Raw genomic sequence first — 20,375 nt, 5'->3', positions numbered from 1 at the left:
GCAATAATATTTGCTAAACCAGGTGTGGTGGTGCATGCCTGTAATCCCAGCACTCAAGAGGCTGAGGCAGGAGGATTGTGGAGCCAGAGTGACTCCATTTTGGAGCTGTCTCCTTTGTTCTCTCAAATTTGTGCTTATCCACTCAAAATTCCTAAGTTTATTACCCAGCCATCTGTGTACTCAGGAAGGACATTCCGGACACACTATCTATAAGGTAAGCAGTTAATGGCTAACTGCCCACAAAAGATAGATGTGACCATTAGTCAGTGGATCTGCTAACCATCAGCTTATGACAGTCGACCACTAACCTTTGCCCCCTTCTCCCTTGCAAAAATCTATACGTAACCCCCTTAACCCCCCCAAGCCTAACCAATCAAAACCCTACACTTCATATGTATTTAGTATTAACCAATCACCTGGCTACTAACAACCAAAGCTTGTTGTATACTCAATAAAAACCCTGCTAGTTTCGAGGCTCGGGGCTCTCAATCTCGATCCGCTGCATCGGTGACAATTGAGAGTCCCTGCTTAAGCTTGAATAAACGACCCTCGTGTGCTTACATCGGAAACGGTCTCCTGGTGGTCTTTGGGACATCGCGATCTGGGCACAACATTTGGGGGCTCGTCCGGGATCCCAAGACCTTCAGGACTCCCGTACCGGAGGGTCAACGCCGGCTGGTGAGTGTTTTTTTGTGCTTGTAAAGTCTGGGCCTATTTTCTGGGAAGGTCGGCAGACGGTCTAGGCGGACGCGCTGCAAGGGCCGCCGACCCGGGATCCTGGAAGACGTTCCGGATTCCACTGGTGGGGACGGAGTGCCCCAAGAGTACGGGTCAGTGAGACTCCTGGAGGGACGGTGCGGGTCGCTCCCGCGGCACGGCAGGAGGCCGTCGTCCCATTTGCATTGCCTCCGATCGTGCGGAGGACGGTTTTGTCTCACCTTGTGCTTCTCTGTTGCGTTTGTGTGTCTGTTTGTGCTGACTTGGACCGAGACGATGGGACAGACTGTGACTACCCCTCTTTCCCTTGTAACAGACCATTTCAAAGAAGTTAGGGAGAGCGCTCATAACTTAAGTTTAGAAATTAAGAAGACTAAGTTCATCACCCTCTGTGGCTCAGAGTGGCCCTCCCTCGGGGTAGGATGGCCCCCCGAGGGAACTTTTGATTTGCAGATAATTCGCAGAGTTCGTAAAGCCATCCTCCCCCCCGATCAGATACCCTACATCGCCGTTTGGGAATTTCTGGTTTCTAACCCGCCCCCATGGGTTAAGCTCTTTTTGCCTTCACAGCAGCAGCAACCGGAGTTAATCCTGACGGCCAAAGAAAAGGCTCCTAAAGAGCGCGCGGATGAAAAACAAACCGAAACCAAGCCAACCGCGCCACTTTACCCTGTCCTCCAGGGAGGGACCGAGGAAGATCTTATATTTCCTCCCCCCTATTCCCTCCCCTTTCTTCCGCCACAGCAGGCTGGAGGAGGTGACCCAGTCCCAGCCGGGGCTGGGGAGCCCGCCCCGGGCGCCGCCAACAACCGTTATGGTCCCGCCCAAAATACTCGTCACCGGCGCGCCGCCTCGCCGGCAGGACCGGCAGACTCAACTGTCTGCCCGCTGCGAGCAATAGGGCCCCCTGATGAACATGGAAACCAGCCTCATCATTACTGGCCCTTTGCTACCAGTGATCTTTATAATTGGCGCCGACAACACGCCAATTTTTCTGATAACCCTAGAGATTTAATTAACCTGTTAGAAACCGTTTTGTTTACCCATCAGCCCACTTGGGATGACTGTCAACAGCTTCTGCAGGTCCTGTTCACCACTGAGGAACGAGAGAGAATCCAGAATGAGGCCAGAAAATTGGTTCCTGGTGACAGTGGTCAGCCCACCACCAATGCAGACACCATCAACACTTCTTTTCCTCTGTCCCGACCTAACTGGGACTTCAACACGGCAGAAGGTAAGGAGAGACTTCGAGTCTATCGCCAGACTTTATTAAGAGGTCTCAGAGCAGCGGCGAAAAAGCCCACCAATTTGGCTAAGGTAGGAGATGTACAACAAAAGTTAGATGAAAGCCCTGCTGCTTTCCTAGAAAGAATTCAGAAAGCTTTTCGTAGGTACACTCCTATGGACCCAGAAGCAGTTGAGACAAAGGCAGCTGTAATAATACATTTTGTCAACCAGGCGGCGCCAGACATTAAGAGAAAGTTACAGAAAGTAGATAGGTTAGGAGAAAAGAGTATTCAGGACTTAGTGGCAGTGGCAGAGAAAGTGTATAACAATAGAGAAACCGCAGAGGAGAAACGAAAAAAAGCTGATGACCGCCAGACCGGAAACTTAGCTCGGATCCTTCTGGCTGCCACTGCGGGAGAGCAGAAAGAATGTGAACGTAGACTAAAAAAGATTGTGATGGAAGGAGAAAACAAAGAGAGACGCAGAGAGCGCCCCCAGTTGGGGAAAAATCAATGTGCTTATTGCAAAGAATACGGACACTGGGCCAGGGACTGTCCTAAAAAGAAACAGCGAGAAGGACGCCCCAAGACCCCTATTCTGGCTGCGGATGAATCAAATGATTAGGGGGGACGGGGTTCGGCACCCCTCCCCGAGCCCAGGGTAACCCTAAAAGTGGAGGGGAGACCTATTGAGTTCCTGGTGGATACAGGGGCTCAACATTCAGTCCTACTCAAACCGTGTGGCCATATTTCTGATAAAACATCCTGGGTCCAAGGAGCTACAGACATGAAAAAGTATTCATGGACAACCCAAAGAACAGTAGACTTGGGAGTGGGCCAAGTAACCCACTCATTTATGGTTATACCAGACTGCCCCTACCCCTTATTGGGAAGGGACTTACTTACTAAATTAGGGGCTCAAATTCATTTCCAACCCGGGGGCACAAAAGTCCTTAATCAAGAGGGAAGGCCCATTCAGGTACTAACCATAAACCTGGAAGATGAATATCTACTACATCAAAAGAGGGCCCCTCCTGATCCTGATATGGAACAATGGCTCTCCATGTTCCCACAAGCATGGGCGGAAACTGGAGGCATGGGGCTAGCTATACACAGGGCACCGGTGTTTATAAAAATAAAACCTGGAGCAGATCCGGTACGAGTTCGCCAATATCCTATGCCCCTGGAGGCCCAGAAAGGAATAACTCCACACATCAGGAGGTTGCTTGCTCAGGGGATTCTCAGACCCTGCCAATCGGCCTGGAACACCCCCTTGTTGCCAGTACGAAAACCTCATTCTAATGACTATCGGCCAGTGCAGGACCTCCGGGAGGTAAACAAGAGGGTTATAGACATCCACCCCACAGTGCCTAATCCATACACCCTATTGAGTTCTCTTCCCCCGAGCCATCGCTGGTACACGGTCTTAGATCTCAAAGATGCTTTTTTTAGCCTTCCACTGGCACCTAAAAGCCAACACATCTTTGCGTTTGAATGGAGTGATCCAGAGCAAGACATCAACGGACAGCTGACGTGGACCCGATTACCTCAAGGATTCAAAAACTCTCCCACCATCTTCGACGAGGCCTTACATGAAGACCTGGGTGAGTTTCGCCTCCAGAACCCCCAACTAACTCTGTTACAATATGTAGATGACCTTCTTGTGGCAGCTGAGACACAGGAAGACTGCTTAAATGAAACCAAGAGACTCTTGATGGTCATAGGAGAGCTGGGGTATCGGGTGTCCGCTAAAAAGGCCCAGATCTGCAAACCCGAGGTAAGCTACCTGGGGTACGTGCTTAGAGAAGGGCAGAGATGGCTGTCGGATGCTAGAAAAGAGACAGTTCTTAAGATACCCACACCAGATTCCCCTCGAAAAGTCAGAGAATTCTTGGGATCGGCGGGCTTCTGCCGCCTATGGATACCAGGGTTCACAGAGCTCGCAAAGCCCCTCTACGAGGCAACTAGAGACAGTCAGGCTTTTCAATGGACAGAAAAGCTACAAAAATCTTTCGATCAAATTAAAACAGCCTTGCTGACGGCACCAGCCTTGGGCTTGCCTGATATTACTAAGCCATTCCACCTTTACATTGATGAAAACAAAGGAGTCGCTAAGGACATCCTGGTCCAACATCTAGGGCCATGGCGCCGCCCAGTGGCGTACCTATCAAAAAGACTTGATCCAGTTGCGTCAGGATGGCCCCCGTGCCTAAGAATGATTGCAGCAGTAGCTCTAATGGTCAAAGACGCTGACAAGTTGACATTAGGCCAAGAACTATGCGTGACCACCCCTCACGCCATTGAGGGAGTCCTAAAACAGCCTCCGGATCGATGGCTCAGTAATGCTCGCTTGACCCACTACCAGAGCTTACTCCTAAATCCAACCCGAGTTGTCTTTCAGGCCCCGGCTGCTTTAAACCCAGCCACACTGTTGCCAGACCCGAACTTAGAGGCTCCGCTTCACGACTGCACAGACATCCTGGCCCAGGTACACGGAATTCGAGCAGATCTGAGTGACCAACCATGGCCAGACGCAGACAACACCTGGTACACTGATGGGAGCAGCTTTGTTCGTGAGGGCCACAGGTATGCTGGGGCAGCTGTGGTGACAGAAACTGAGGTCATTTGGACAGAACCATTGCCCACCGGGACCTCAACACAACGGGCAGAGCTCGTAGCCCTGACCAAGACATTGACTTTAGGACGGGGCCTAAAGTTAAATGTATACACAGATAGCCGGTATGCCTTTGCCACTGCGCACGTCCATGGGGCCATCTACAAAGAAAGGGGACTCTTGACAGCTGAAGAAAAGACTATTAAAAACAAAGAAGAGATCCTTGCCCTCTTAACAGCCCTCTGGCTACCGAAAAAATTAGCCATTATCCATTGCCCAGGACACCAGAAGGGCGACACTCCAATTGCCAGAGGAAATAATCTAGCTGACCAGACGGCCCGAAAAATAGCTTTAAAGGTTGATCTGACACTGGCCACTCAGCTGCCCGATCCGGGAAGTGCAGCCCTACCAGAAAAACCCCAGTACACTGAAAAGGACTTAAATTGGATAAAACAATTACCTACGCCCCAGTGCCTCAACGGGTGGTGAAAATCTTCTGATTGTAAAGTCATCCTGCCTAAAACACTGGGAGAACAAGTTCTCTCCAAGATACACCGGACCACCCACATGGGCACTCGGAAAATGCAAGATCTCCTGAGACATGCTGAAATTAAGATCCGTGATGCTAATTCTACAATTGAACATATTGTTGCTACCTGCAAAGCCTGTCAATTGACAAATGCCACCCACAATAGGGCCAACCCAGGAAATAGGCTGAGGGGAAACCGACCTGGAGCCTATTGGGAATTGGACTTCACCGAGGTAAAACCTGGGAAGTACGGTTATAAATACTTGTTAGTTTTCGTAGATACTTTTTCAGGATGGACAGAAGCGTTTCCTACCAAACACGAGACAGCGCAAAGTGTGACTAAAAAGCTGCTAGAAGACATCCTGCCAAGGTACGGTTTTCCAGTAATGCTAGGATCAGATAATGGACCCGCCTTCATTTCCAAGGTGAGTCAAACCTTAGCACAGGTGTTGGGGACAGATTGGAAATTACATTGTGCATACAGACCCCAAAGCTCAGGACAGGTAAAAAGGATAAATAGAACCTTAAAAGAGACCTTAACTAAATTAACCTTAGAGACTGGCGGTGACTGGGTGACTCTCCTTCCCTTCGCCCTTTATAGGGTGCGCAATTCACCCTATAAAATGGGGTTGACCCCCTTTGAAATCATGTTTAGAATTCCCCCTCCCATTATCCCCAACCTTCACTCAAATGTACTTGTTGAATTTGATGACCAAAAGTTGTTACTTTCTTTAAAAAGCCTCCAAAGTGTACACGAAGACATCTGGCCTAAGTTAGAAGCCTTATACCAGACCGGACCACCTCCTGAGCCCCATCGCTACCGACCTGGACCTGGAGACTGGGTCTTCGTTCGGAGACACCGGCAGAAAGACCTTGAGCCCCGTTGGAAAGGACCCTACATCACAGTCCTGACCACGCCCACTGCTCTCAAGGTCGACGGGATTGCTTCGTGGGTACACTACACCCACATTCACCCTGCAGATCCTCACACTGTCCTAGAAGACTTCGTTCCATCATGGCAAGTGTCCAGAGACCAAGACAATCCCCTCAAACTCAAGCTACGTCGTCGACGATCGTGATTATGGTAACTGTACTTTTGACACCGACACTAGGAGGACAAAACCCATATGCTCCCTTAAATTTAACCTGGATGATCATTAGTACGTCTACGGGCAACATTGTTAACAGTTCATCCGAAGTGGCTCCACCACTTACCTGGTGGCCAGACCTAGACTTTGACCTGTGTTCGCTCGCCACAGGGACTTGGAACACTGGAAACTGGAAAATCGGGCCTAGAGGAGAGCCAATATGTAAAAAAGGCATAGGCCAATGTAATACTAATAGAACATCCCTGCCCATGGCTCCAGTACCCATGGCCCCTCCTAGACTTGACCCTGGGTGTAGCCATTCTCTTGATAGAAACATCCTACAAAGCACCCCCTTTTATGTTTGTCCGGGAGAAAGGCGCACACAGTCTCAGATAAACAAGTGCGGGGGACCTGACCAGTTCTATTGTGCCAAATGGGGATGTGAGTCCACGGGCACCGTCTCCTGGGCCCCGCCTGTCAAGGACGATTTTATTTCTTTAAAAAGAGTCCCTGGGCCCCCTGGCCTGCAGACAAATCAAAAGGGTGGTAATTTCTTAGTTCTTAGTGGCCCCTGTACCGGGTTCCTCTGTAACCCGGTCAGACTTTCATTCACGGATTCAGGTAAAAGATACACTAAATGGGAAACAGGCCAGACTTGGGGACTCCATCTATATCAAGATGGTTATGATACCGGGTTGTTATTCACTATAAAACTGAAGGCAGAGCCGCTCACCATAGGGTCTCCCCAATTGATAGGGCCAAACTTGGCGCTAGCTCCAATAGCCCCTTTCAGACCTATTAAGCCCCCTCCCCCAAAAAGCTCGCCTATGTCACCAAAACCAAACGCCTCCGTACGGCCATCAGACTTAACCTCCGCTTCCACATCCCCACCCTTGATTCAAATGATCACCCAGATTGATAAAGTCGATCATAACCGGGACCAGGACCCCCTTTGGGAACTGATGGTTCACACCTTTAAAGCCCTAAATGCATCTAGGCCAGACCTCACTCAGTCCTGCTGGCTATGTTATGATACTAAGCCCCCATACTATGAAGCAGTAGCTTATCTAGACAATTTCACTAAGTCAGACAGCCCGACTCAATGTAGATGACAACAAAAAGAGACAGCTAGGCTGACCCTACAATCGGTAACTGGACAAGAAACTTGTGTCGGCAGTGTCCCGGCCTCCCACCAACACCTTTGTAACAAAACCATCCTTAGACCTAGGCCTAAATATCTCATTCCCCCTTATGACGGGTGGTGGGCCTGTTCCTCTGGACTTATCCCTTGTGTACATGGGCTAGTGTTAAAACAAACAAGAGATTTCTGTGTACTTGTACAATTAGTCCCCCGGTTGTTATATCACTCAGAAAAAGACATCCCCAGCCGCCTGGCTGAAACCCAGGTCAGAGTTAAGCGAGAACCTGTAACGGCCATTACTTTGACCGTTCTCTTAAGATTAGGACTGGCTGGGACAGGAACGGGAGTTTCATCGCTACTAATACACAATAAATATTATAATGACTTAAGGACAGCCATAGATATAGATATTGAAAGGCTAGAAAGCTCCATCTCCCACCTCCAAGAGTCTTTAACTTCACTAGCAGAGGTAGTCCTCCAAAACCGAAGGGGGCTGGACTTAATTTTCCTTCAACAAGGAGGACTCTGTGTTGCACTAGGTAAAAAATGCTGTTTCTATATAGATCATTCAGGAGTAGTCAAAGAATCCATGGCTAAAGTTAGAAAAGGCATCGCCAAACGTAAACGAGAAAGAGAACAATCTCAAACCTGGTTCGAATCTTGGTTTAATTCTTCCCCTTGGCTCACTACCCTAATTTCTACCCTGTTGGGCCCCTTGCTTATCGTGTTGCTACTATTAACCTTTAGACCTTGCATACTTAATAGACTAGTTTCGTTCATTAAAAAGCGAATTAACGCTGTTCAGTTAATGGTACTCAGGTCCCAATACCAGCCAATACCTATTGATTTGACAGAATTAACCCCCAGAGGCCCATGATTGGCCCTCTATAGCACCATGAGAAGGGGGGAATGTGGAGCCAGAGTGACTCCATTTTGGAGCTGTCTCCTTTGTTCTCTCAAATTTGTGCTTATCCACTCAAAATTCCTAAGTTTATTACCCAGCCATCTGTGTACTCAGGAAGGACATTCCGGACACACTATCTATAAGGTAAGCAGTTAATGGCTAACTGCCCACAAAAGATAGATGTGACCATTAGTCAGTGGATCTGCTAACCATCAGCTTATGACAGTCGACCACTAACCTTTGCCCCCTTCTCCCTTGCAAAAATCTATACGTAACCCCCTTAACCCCCCCTAAGCCTAACCAATCAAAACCCTACACTTCATATGTATTTAGTATTAACCAATCACCTGGCTACTAACAACCAAAGCTTGTTGTATACTCAATAAAAACCCTGCTAGTTTCGAGGCTCGGGGCTCTCAATCTCGATCCGCTGCGTCGGTGACAATTGAGAGTCCCTGCTTAAGCTTGAATAAACGACCCTCGTGTGCTTACATCGGAAACGGTCTCCTGGTGGTCTTTGGGACATCGCGATCTGGGCACAACAGGATCACCAAGAGTTCTCGGCCAGCCTAGGGTCATCAGTGAGTTCAAGGTCAGCTTGAACTACATAATGAGACCCTGCCTCAAAAAAATTGTTTTTTGGTTAGGAAACACTTAAAATAAATAACTAAGAGAGAATATATGTAATGTACTCCCAACACTTCATATTAGGAGGTCAGGGAGTTAAAGTATCATAGATTAAATCAGTCAGACACTGAATTAAGAGCCCTCTCTGACCAAAGACCTAAGCAAAAGAAGCCAGACGGTATAAGATGGTCCTTAAAATAAAGCATATCAAGATGGCTATGGTCCTCTGCTTTTCTTTTTCTCTTTTTCTTTCTCCTCTCTTCTCTTGATTTCTTTTCTGTGGCACTGTGGATTGAATCTAGGTTTCTGTCCATACTAGACAAGTGCTCTATCACAGAGGTATATCCCCTAGAGATTTTAATTTTTTTTTTTTTTTGAAACAGAATCTTGCTAAGTTGCCCAGGCTAGCTTTGACCTTGTGATCTTCCTGCTCCAGCCTCTGGAGTAGCTGGCATGCGCCACCAAACCTGACATGCTTGGGGTGGGCAGTTCTGGGGGCTGAATGCACTGAGCCATTGCACTGAGCAACACTCTACCTCCTGCCCTCCCCCTTTTAAATTTTTATTTTGAGACATGGTCTTGCTGGATCACTCATGGTCCAGGCTGGGCTCAGACTTGCACTCCTGTCTCGGCCTCCAAGTGCTGGGATGACCATGCCTGGCTCATGCTTTGCCTCTTAAGGAACTCCATTTCGCTGCTTTCCCCAGGAGTGATGCCCCAGACATGGAGCAGGAATCCATCACAGACTTGCTGGAAACCAGAATAAGTTTGGATGCTTAGGGTGAAATACAGAACTATTGTAGGAATCGAAATAGAAATATTCATCTCCTCCAAATGTGTTGGGAAGTTCCCCCTCGTCCTTGGACTCACAGGTGGTTGGGGAACTGGAGCAAATTTAGGGGACATGTCAGCCTGATCTAGTGATCACGCTAGAACCTCAGTCAGGACGCCATGCTTCCCTTCTAGATCTACAGGTAAATACTGGCTTGTGACTGCAAGAGATTTAACTCTTCTGAGTCTTACTTTTCTCATCTGTAGAAACTGAGGATACTGATTTACTTTCTGTATGGCTGTTTTGAGGATTCAATGAGATATTATGAATGCAGCATAGTGCTTGGTATGTATTAAGTGTTCAGTAAATATTAGTTAAGCCTGCACTCTGTAGGAAATTGCTCTCAGAAAGCTGTTGTCTCCAAGGATATTTGCGAGGTTGATTCACAGATGCTGTGGAAAATAAGACGCATTGGCCACAAGACTGAATACTGATTGACTTCTAAGAGTATTGGATTTGCAGCTTTTTCTTGAAAACCCAAATTAGCCAGGCATAGTGGCTTACGCCTGTAACCCAGAACTTGGGAGGCTAGAGCAGAACTGCAAGTCTGAGGCCAGCCTGGGTTTACCTAGAGAGTTCAAGCCCAGCTTGGACTACAGTGACAGTCTGTCTCAGAAAAGCAAAGCCCAAGCCAACCAAACAAACAAACTCAAATGATCTTCCTTGCTGGAATTAGTGGGTGCCACCTGCATGAAATTCCAGAGTGTTTGCTTAAACTGTGTGCTACCTACTCTGAGGGGCAGAAGTAGATGCCAGGGGAGGTTTAACCAATAAGTGAAGTGGCTCCTGTACCTCAGGCATAGCTGGAATGCACCTCAAGCAGGCTCTTCAGTCCTCTTTCTCGCTGCATTTCTGAAAGGTGTATCGAAGCCAGGCCTTGCTCCAGGGGCCTGCCTGGTCCTGGAGAGCAGCCAGAACAATCCTTAGTGGGTAACTCAGTGAAGGAGACGGAGATACCCCTTCCTCTCCTCAAACCCCTGCACGGAGTCCACCATCAAACTGCCCTCTGGGCTATTTCCATTTTTCCCACAGACACTGCCAGTATCTCAGTTCTCCCACTCCCCAGCTATTTGGCTGTGGACAAGTAACTCTGAGCTTCAGGGTGTTTTCAGATTTGGCTTTTATTTGCAGTGCTGGGGACTAACCCAGGGCTCAGGCATGCTAGGCAAACTAGGCAAATGCTCTACCACTGAGCTAGCTGCATATCCAGTCTTGAGCACAGGCTTTGATACCTTTCCCTTCCCACCCCCCCACCCCCCACCCCCGTCCTGTCCCCACCCACTTGGTCCATAAATTTACTTGAACATTACAGGGTTCTCGCATTGCCAAACCATGCCTGAGAATCCAGAGAAATGGTCTCCCGTGTGCACCCATGATAGTCTTAAAACTCGATGTATAGGGATTTTCTGTAATTTCACAACCTTTTAAATAATCATAACAAGAGCTGCAGTTTAAATCTGCCTGTCGCCAACACCGACCCCACCCCTGCAGTGTAGACCTGGTGTAGGCGCGGGAGGGGCTTGCAGGCCCAGGGAAGCTTGGGCCTGGCACGGGCCGGTTCGTGCGTGCGTCACTTGTATTTGTTTTGCTCGCTTTCGCATCGGTCCTTCACAAGTTCACAGGGCTGATGTCACGTCCTCGCAGTTTTAACCGAGAGTACAAAACCGGCCCTGTCGTGTGCGCTTCTTGACAAATGGTCAAAGTCAAAAGGGATTCTGTTACCAGAGAGCCTGGCGCTGTGCTCCCGGAGGCTCGACGGCCGGTGCTCCCCAACGGAAAGCAACTTCTCCCGCCAAGCCGGCCGCTGGCAGCACAGACCCGTACCGGGCCGGGCCGCCTCCCACGCGGACTACAACTCCCAGCATGCCTCCCGCGGCGAGCATGCACATGCGCGGGGTGGGGCCGACGCGTCGACGGCGCGGGGAGGCAGACGCGCGCGGACCGGTGGGTCTGGTGTCTCGCTCTGAGGCGGGCGCGGCGGCCGGCGGCGCTGGGAACGGGGCGGCAGCGAGCGGCGGGTCCTGAAGGAGGCGGGCGGCGCCAGCCAGGTGAGGGAGGCCCGGCGCTGTCCAGGAAGTCGGGGTGGGCGCTGCCGGGAGGTGCCGTCCTGGGAGGCTGGAGGAGTGAGGGAGCGGGGCTGCCCGACGCCGGCTGGGTCCCTGCCCCGGGCCTCTCGCGGCGCGGGTCGCGGGGTGGTGGGGGTCGCGGGCGACTCGGGACCGGGGCCTTGCACGGCGCCTTCCCGCCCCGCAGCCGGGCGCTGTCACCCAGGCTCCTGCAAACGCTTCTGCGGTGAGGTCGGACAGGAACCAGAAGCGAGCAGGACCTCGGGGCGCGCCCTTTGGGTGGCGTCGCGATCTGCAGGCACCGAGGTGACTTCCTGCCGGGACGCGCAGCTGGGTCCGGCTTCGGGGCTGGGCCGGGACGCGAGGCTGATAGGCTCGGTGCTTCCCGACCCCTCAGGCCTGGGAACGGCTGCAGTTTCTTTCTTTCTTCTCTTTAAATGTTTAGTTAAGATTTGCGTTTCCCGCTTGCCCTTGGCTCCCCATAACACCGAAAGTCATCTGGAAGCGAATACTGCAGGAGGGGCGATCCCAGGAGGTCACGCTGCACAGGAAGTGGGCTGTGGAGGTCGGAGTTAGCTGTGGGAAGTCTCTCTCCTTGTGACATTTTTTTGGAGCTCATGTTTCTTTTTCTGAGAGTCCTTCAGATTAACTTCTTGGCAGATTAAGTTCATTAATGAATTGGCCTGTCAAAAATATTAGGGTTACAAAATGGCTTTGTCCAGGCTCTTATTCCTGTTGTTTCTTTCTAGTAGCGCTAAGTGCCTTTAAAAACCCTATCTCTTTATGAGCCCACAGTCGTTGAAATAGAATCCCTTGGCTCTTGTAACTTTCTTGCTTTTGCAGTTCCTTCGTTTTCAAATTGAGGCTAATGGACTACATAACCTCACAATTATCCTAGAATTCTTTGGCTTTTAAAAATTCATTTATTCTATTCAGGAAACATTGTCCACACACATAATTCCAACCTCTGGCTTAGGCATTAAGGAACAAAAGTAGTTCTTGAGGGTACCACTGACCTGCTGCTCAGCTTCCTTTCATCTTAGTGTATACCATTTGGGCCATGTTACTCTGTAATTAATAACTTCACCTGAAGTTAAATACATACAGGTCAAATGCAATTACAGTGATTGATTTCACTCTAATCAAAGATTTTTTTCAGGCAGGAGGTGTAGCTCAGCGGTAGAGCACTTGCTTAGCATGCATGAGGCCTGGTTTTGGTCCCCAGCACCACCAAACAAAACAAAACAAGAATTTTCTCAACTTTCAGCTATTGGCTCATTTAAAATGCAGGCTCTGTACAACAGAAAGGACCTGCATGGTGTAGGGTGGTGGCTTTCAAGCTTTACCCTGCACAAATCACCCAGATCTCTCAGTTTTAATCTGTGTGTCTGAAACGTTAAGCTGTTGGAGACCACACTTTGAAAATATAATTTTAAAGTGTTTATAATGGTAATTTAAAGATTGATGCCAATAACAGTTGTATTGTGTACATACCCATGACTTTTCCAACTCCATTTTTAAAAATACTGTAACAAAAACAGCCTCCTTCATAGTTTTCTGCATTCTTCTTTTTTCTCCTCTTGCTCTCCTTTCCTTCTTCCTGTGTCTCTAAGCTTTTTTTCCTCTCTCCCACCCCTAATTGCCTTCATTCACATTAATTCAGTAATTCACCTACTCAAGAGTATGTGTTTTACCCCATCCTGTCCAAGACATTGCTCTCAGGTTCCTGATGAATATGTAGAAGACACAGTTCCTATGTAGGAGCTTGCTTCCTTTGGGATTAGGCATATGTATTTGTCAATGATTCGAAGCCCTTGTAGGAACTGTTTGTAAAGAGTAAAAACGTGAGGCAGGTGTTCATTTAGAAGGAGGGATCTTAGGCTGGAGATTTAGCTCAGTGACGCTATGCCTGCCTCACAAGTGTGAGGTCCTGAGTTTGATCCCCAGTACTGGAGAAGAAGAAGAAGGAGGGATCTTTTCCGTTTGTGTGGACAGGGGAAGTTGTTTTTTTCTCATTTGAGTCATTCTGTTCCCCAGGCCACTTCTCTGTACTGTTAGAGGGTGTGACATCTACAGAGAGTAGGCAGTGTGAATTAGTGCATTTTAAAAATTCAGAACCTGAGGTGAGCTGGATACATGAAAATCAGTTTGATCTGAGCATTATTATAGGAAGGGTAAGAGGAGGTGGGGATGAAGCATCCCTGGATAGACACCAACAGAGAGGGAAAGAGATGAGGGGAGAGAAGACAGGAAGATCCAGTGAAATAGGAGAAAGAGGCCCTTACTTAGTAAGCTTTCCTTAGTAAGCTTTCCGTGTCAGTCTGTTGTCCATAGTTAACTGTGGCTTAGGCTGTGGTATTATCTTTTAAAAATGAAATTAGCTGCTAAACTATTCTTCATGCTTTTCATTGCCCTTAAGTTGAAATACAAATGGCCTTTCTTAATTAGAACAGTTGAGGGGAGCATTATTCTCTAGGCTGTGATAGTGGCTGGCTAATCACCGTCACCTTCTGACACTGGCCTTCCTTGCTGACATTTGATTTACTTGTCTCCTTAGTTTTATCTCAGCTCCTTTAAAATCACAAGTTTAAAATCATACTGAGAGGAAAACAGTAGCGGAAACAAATTTCTTCCAAACTTATAACAATCCATTAGGTGTACAGTAAAATTGTAGAGAGTCAATTCAGTTTTCTGTTTGTGACAGATTAAATATATAAACATACGTCTGTAATCCATTAGTTGGTTTTGTTTTCTGTTTTGTTTTTTATTTTTTGTACAAGAGATTGAACCCAGGGGCTTCATATTGAGCTGTATCCCTAGGCCCTCTTTGTATTTTATTTTAAGACAGGGTCTTGCTAAGTTGCCCAGACTAGGCTCACATTTGCAGTCCTCCTGCCTCAACCTCCCAGATGACTGGGATTAGAGGCATGTGCCACCATGCTTAGCTTTCATTAGGTTTTTTTTTACAGTAATGAAGGAATAAGATTATAAATCCAAAGTGGCAAATAGAGTTTTCTATTGCTGAGCTGTAACACCAGACTGTACTTTGTAAATTTTTTTTTTTTTTTTTCGTACTGGGGATCAAACTCAGGTCCTTGTGCTTTTGAGGCAGGCGGCGGCAGAACCTCTGAGCCAAATCCCTGGCCCTGTACTTTGTAATTTTTATTGAGGTATAATTAAGATTCAGTAAATGCACAGATCTTGAGTATCCAGTTCTTGGAGTTTTCATGATTTTATACACTGCAATTTCTACCAAAACAATATAAAGATCTTCTTACCACCCTAGAGAGTTCCCTCCTGCCCCTTTCCAGCCATTCCCTCATCCTTCCTTCTCCAGTGCTTTCTGACTTCAGAGATTTCTGACACGTGAATTTGTTTTGTCCAGTCATGAATGTCACATAAATAGAATCACACAGGATGTGCTTTTTTGTACCGTTCAACAGTATTTTGAGAGTCATTTGTGTTGTATATCAATGATTTGTCCTTTTAAATTGTTGAGTAGTAGTCCATTTTATGACTATGTCTAATTTGCTAATACATTTTTCTCTTGATGGACATTTGAGTTGTTTCCAGGTCTAGGCTCTTTACAAAGTTGTTAGGAAGCTGGGCATGGTGGCCTGTAATCCCAGCACTTAAGAGGCTGAGGCAGAAAGATTGCCACAAGTTGGCATCCAGCCTGGGCATCATAGTGAGTTCAAGGTAAGCCTGGACTAATAGGAAAACTCTGTCTCAGAAAAGCCAAAGACAAACAAAAAAGTTGTAGTGAACATTCTTACAAGTTTCTTGTGGATATATATTTTTGTTTCTCTAAGAATGTGGGTTTATGTATGTTTAACTTTGAAACTGCCAGGGACTGGGGCTGTAGCTTGCTTGGTAGGAAAGTACTTGCTTAGCGTGCTCAAGGCCTTGACATGAGTTAATTCATATTTTTAGTGTTGCTAGCCTTTTTAGTTTTTTAAAAAATATAAACATTTCCCCTTTCCTCTCTCCTTCTCTTTCCCCACCTCCTCTGTCTGTTGTCTTTGTCTCTGTGTCTCTGTCTTTGTGTCTCTGTCTCTCTGTCTGTCTTGTCGTCTCCCCTTCCCACAGAGTTTCTTTATGTTGCCCAGGCTGCCTTTGAACTCCTGGGCTCAAGGGATCCTCTTGCTGCCTTAGTCTTCCAAGTAACTGGCACTACAGGTTCCGAGCCAGCCCTTTTTTTTTTTTTGTACCAGGGATTGAACTCAGGACCTTGCACTTGCTAGGCAAGTGGCTGAACCACTGAGCTATATCCCTGGCCTGCCAGTCTTTTTGTTTAGTCACCCTAGAGGATGTACAGTGCAGTACCTCATTGTGGTTTTAATTTGTGTCTTCCTGATTCTTGAGAATGTTGTGTTTTATCATGTGCTAGATGGTTATACAACACCTTTTTTGGAGGGAGGTGGTACTGAGGGTCAAACCCAGGGTGTGCTGAGCAGGGCTCCTATCACTGACCTATACACCCTTATCCCCCAACATTGTCCTTTGTAAATATTTGTTCATTTGTATATTTTGGCTGTTTTTTCATTGAGTCACTCTTTTTTTATTGTTTGTAGAAGTTCTTTATGTATTCTTAGTACAAGTAACCCCACCCTCATTAATATAATGATTTTCTTTCCTGTTCATTCCCTTTCTGGCCTTATTCTCCCACATACATATTTCATTATGATTGTAATTATCATATATGTTATTTTTTGTTCAGAGATTGAGTTGTAGCTCATGGATGCTCTCTTTTCTGTGGATCACCCTTGTTAGTAAAGACAGAAAAGACTGAAGATGCAGAATAGATAAGTAGGGAACTTACCTTTAGGAATCCTGAGTCCTAAGGTTTAACTATAATACTACACTTGATCTTAACCAAAAGCCGAGAAGTGATAGGTTTAACTAAAATAGAAGCCAAAAAAAGCTGATTTTCAAAGACAGGGTTACCCATCAAGGAAAGTAGGACAACTTTGATTTCCTTAGTTATACTCATTCTCTCTCAAATGTGAACAACTTTATTGAAATACAGTTTTATACCATACAATTCACTCGTGTAAAGAGTAGGATTCAGTGGATTTTAGTGTCTTCTCAGAGTTGCAAGACCATCACCACAGCCCATTTTAGAGTGTTTCACCACATCCCAGAGAAACCTTTTGCCCATTCTCAGTCACTGGCACTTCCTCCCAGCCCACAGCAGCCTGCACCCCACGCCCTGCTGTGTCCATGGATTTGCTGCTTCTAACCCAGTGATACAAAGGGACTCAGGTGATGTGTGGGCCTTTGTGACTGACTTCTTACATACACCTGTGCTCCTAGACTGAACTAGTGACCAGATTCCTCCACAGATGTGCACGCTCAGTGACCTGTGAAGATAAACACACCCTCAGGGATTTATGTTCAGGTGTCTGCACCCACTTGGGAGGGGAGGTAACCCTTCACAGGTAAGCAGTTTGGGCTCCAGCGTCGCTGTATGGGGAGTACAGTCCAGGTGCATGTAAGAGATTGACTGGGAAGGTACATGCGCTGAATGGACAGGAGTGATGAGTGTGCTGTCGAGTTGAAATTATTTAAAGTATATTCTCCAGATCTTTAAATGTTCTTAGAGCTTTTAGTTAATTTTTGTTAGCCAGTAGCCGCCGACTGAGCAGCATAATACAGTATTTTTGTACGTAGACAGAAGTATAGGTACGATTGTTGTAATTCAGTAATATGTTGGATAACAGTTCCTTTGAGCAGGATGTTATTACGAATGATTACACACTGGGGGGGTTTCTTTGTGGAAAATTGCAACCAATGAAACATTTCGTCCTCCTGGCTATGGTGTTAGGACTGCTCTGTTGTTGGTGTACTGAAGGTTGAGCAGAGCCTCCCGCAGGCCAGGCCAGGCTGGTGCGCATCCCCATGCTCCAGTGCGGAGTCATTGGGAATCTCCCTCAGCATGCATGTGGCGGAGGAGAGCAGGCCTCAGACCGGTGTGTCTCTGTGCAGGCAGCATGGCAAGATCTTTTTCAATGGTGGTGGGCTAGTGCCACCCCAAGTTAGGAACTATCCCCTCCTGAACTGGGCATGGTGGCACATGCCTGTAATCCCAACACTTGGAAGGCTGAGGCAGGAGGATTGCTGGGAGTTGGAGGCCAGCATGGGCTACATAGTGAGTTCAGGGCCAGCCTGAACTACACAGCGAGACCCTGTCTCAAACCCCCCCTCCCCAAAAAAGAACTGTCCCCTCCTGCCCTCTCCCTCTGTAAGGCTGTGATGCAGGTCCTTGTGAAGGGTCTGACCTCCCCCAAGTGAATTTCTGGGTGTAGTTTCAGCCCTCCAGGGAGTGGCACCTGCATGTCACTGCATTCAGCCCCTCTACTTTCCCTCCTGCCCAGAGGAAACCGCCTTCTTGCTCCTCACTGCTAAAACCTTAGTTCTGCCTGTGAGTAGGACACCAGGAGGCCTCTCTGCACTGGTCCCTGAAGAATATCAACAGATTTGGAAAAAGGAGAGAGGATATTTCACATGCAATGAGCAGTGTGCTTTGAGGACTGGAGGCAGGAAAGTGAGGAGGAAGTGTACTGATGTTTAGGCTGAACTCCGGGTTTGTGAGATCCTGAGATCACTGTCTCCCCTGGCACCCTCCAGCCCCGCCCGACCTTTCAGCCTGTGCTTTGATCTCCTTGCTGACTGTATGTTTCTCTTCCCCTTCTGTCTGGGAAGATCTATCCTCCGACCACCCACTGTGATCCCCATCTTCTGTAGCACTAATTTCCAGTCCCACTCTTTTGCCAGCTGATTATATACTGCCTTGTTTTTTAAAAATAGCTTTATGTGCATGTTTCGTTTTTTCAGATGGAGCGTATTAGTCACAATTTGGGGTCTCAGGAACAGAGTCCCCTTACTCGAGCCTGCAGTGTCAGCTTGGGAGCTGTTGTGGGTGACTGTAAGGCCATAGCCCTGGAACCAGCACTTGGGAGCCCCGTCCTCCCTCTGTGGGTTGCATGGCTTCTCCTCGGCTCCTTTCTGTGCCTCTGCCCCAGTCCAGAATTTTAATTTCGATTTTTTAAAAAGAGTGTATCATAATATAACTTACCTTGATTTGAGTTTTTGTGAACCCTCATGCCTGCCTGCCCTGCCCCACCCCTCTCTCCCATCCCCTGCAGACCTGCGCTCCCTTCATGGTCCCCCAGGTTTCCAGACTCCCGGGAAGAATTAGATTTGTCCATCCTGCCTGGTACCACACAGTTAGGAGAAAGGATGTGGCCGCAGCCCTCCCGGGACAGGAGCGGGGATGGTCCCAAACAGGGGTTGGGGGCTTGGCCAGCGCAGCACCCTTGTCTGGGCCCCGGAGGGTAGGAGGAAGTGGCCCTGTACCTTCTCTTTTCTGTATCTGTGCTGTAGACTGGCAGCTGAGGCATGTGCATCTCATTTGGTATCTGTGTCCTGCTATGACTGATTGAACGTTTAACCATAGTATTAATGTTTAGACACAGCAGGCTGCTCAGCAATACTTCAAGCAAATTACTAAAATTTGTTATATGTTTCATTATTTGGAAATACTCAAAATTTATAGCAAATTAGCTATTTTTAAGCATTGGTTTTTGAAATTGTTTTCCCAATTCTGATAGCATAGAGGGGGGTAGAATATTGATAATCAAATAAGCAATAAGACATCAGCACTGACTCTACCCTAGCTCAGTGAGGTTACGGTAAAACCAGGTACCACATCCAGATCATCGACCTCTATGCCTGTTGAGCATCCCCTTACTATTTTACCATCTACGGTATTAGTATGTACCATGTTGTGGGCACTGTTTTAGGGGCTAGTAATGCAAAAATATTTCCCTACCCTAAAAGTGCTCATAGTGTAAGGCGAAGATATTTGCAGAAATGGTTGTGAAGTGGCAAGTGCTGAAAGAAGATGGGTGGTGTGATGACTGACACCTTGTTTCTGTCATTTTCTCTGTCCATCTCGTTCGTATTCTCTTTGGTCTTCCACTCACCCAGTCTCTGTAAGTAATTGCTTTTATTTTATGGGTCAAAGAAATCTGCCTGACATGAACTAGGGAAATGTTCCTTAAAAATGAGCTTTGAAGATAATACTGACTTTATTAGCTAACATTTTGTTGTTGTTGGGTTTTTTTTGGTACCGGGGATCAAACTTGGGACCTTGCGCTTGCGAGGCAGGCGCCGGAACCACTGAGCTGAATCCCTGGTCCTAGTTAACATTTTTTTGAGCTAGTCTGTACCAGGCACTATTCTAAGTGGTTTATATATTAATTAATTTAATGAATTTAATATTTAATGGATTAATATATGAAATCCCATGAGATAAGGGTACTTTTATTATTCTCATTGAACAGATGAGAAATAGAAGGACAGAAAAATTGCTCAGGCACTGGGCTTGGTGGCGCCTGTAATTCCTGTACTTGGGAAGCTGAGGCAGGAGTATCACAAATTTGAGTCCTACTTGGGCCAATTAATGAAATGCTGTCTCAGAAAATAAAAGAGGCTTGCAGTATAGCTCTGAGCAAAGGCCCCGGGTTCAGTATCTGCTTAGGTTTATAAGGATAGCAAACAAATGATTGGAAACAGGGCCTTGCTCCTTTGCCCAGGCTGGCCTGCAGCTCCTGGGCCCAGGGACCC

The 20,375-nt window shown here is 47.3% G+C and overlaps 3 protein-coding genes and 1 long non-coding RNA gene across 12 annotated transcripts in view; 3 read left to right on the top strand and 1 right to left on the bottom strand.

The window, feature by feature from the left end:
* Nucleotides 1–8,719, top strand: part of Tmod2 (tropomodulin 2) — a 51,041-nt gene extending 42,322 nt beyond the window's left edge. For all 4 annotated transcript variants that reach the window (XM_087180574.1, XM_087180570.1, XM_087180568.1 and 1 more), the window contains one exon: nucleotides 5,826–8,719. Coding sequence is in view for 1 of the 4 variants with exons in the window: in XM_087180570.1 (XP_087036696.1) it covers nucleotides 5,826–5,863 (38 nt within the window). In the remaining 3 variants the exon portion in view is untranslated. The remainder of the gene's footprint in view (nucleotides 1–5,825) is intronic.
* Nucleotides 1–11,528, bottom strand: part of LOC110349990 (uncharacterized) — a 29,503-nt gene extending 17,975 nt beyond the window's left edge. Inside the window, exons 1-3 of one of the 2 annotated variants that reach the window (XR_015438831.1) lie at nucleotides 11,401–11,528; nucleotides 10,471–10,578; nucleotides 562–8,788 (exon numbers count right to left, since the gene is read on the bottom strand). This is a non-coding gene — a long non-coding RNA (uncharacterized LOC110349990). The remainder of the gene's footprint in view (nucleotides 1–561; nucleotides 8,789–10,470; nucleotides 10,579–11,400) is intronic. The other variant, XR_015438829.1, reaches the window with a different exon arrangement.
* LOC147830533 (uncharacterized) lies at nucleotides 994–5,473 on the top strand. Of its 2 annotated transcripts, none has more exons than XM_087180536.1 (2): nucleotides 994–1,951; nucleotides 3,452–5,473. In XM_087180536.1, the coding sequence occupies exons 1-2, from the start codon at nucleotides 994–996 to the stop codon at nucleotides 5,044–5,046; spliced, it is 2,553 nt and encodes an 850-aa protein (XP_087036662.1). In that variant the 3' UTR covers nucleotides 5,047–5,473. The 2 variants fall into 2 exon arrangements, with proteins under 2 accessions (XP_087036662.1, XP_087036664.1); XM_087180538.1 differs by having other exon boundaries at nucleotides 3,396–3,571.
* A 48-nt stretch (nucleotides 11,529–11,576) lies between the features above and the next one.
* Nucleotides 11,577–20,375, top strand: part of Tmod3 (tropomodulin 3) — a 60,191-nt gene continuing 51,392 nt past the window's right edge. For 2 of the 4 annotated variants that reach the window (XM_004835399.4, XM_087180554.1), the window contains exon 1: nucleotides 11,588–11,726. The gene's annotated coding sequence lies outside the window, so the exon portion shown is untranslated. Of the gene's footprint in view, nucleotides 11,727–11,792; nucleotides 12,051–20,375 lie in introns of those variants that run through there. The other 2 variants (XM_087180563.1, XM_087180566.1) reach the window with 2 other exon arrangements.

This window comes from Heterocephalus glaber, unplaced genomic scaffold (genome assembly GCF_053883595.1).
Source record: "Heterocephalus glaber isolate CG9 unplaced genomic scaffold, H.glaber_assembly_v1.0 deba00000122, whole genome shotgun sequence".
Taxonomy (NCBI): Eukaryota; Metazoa; Chordata; class Mammalia; order Rodentia; family Bathyergidae; genus Heterocephalus; species Heterocephalus glaber.
This window is presented reverse-complemented; position numbering and strand designations above follow the sequence as displayed.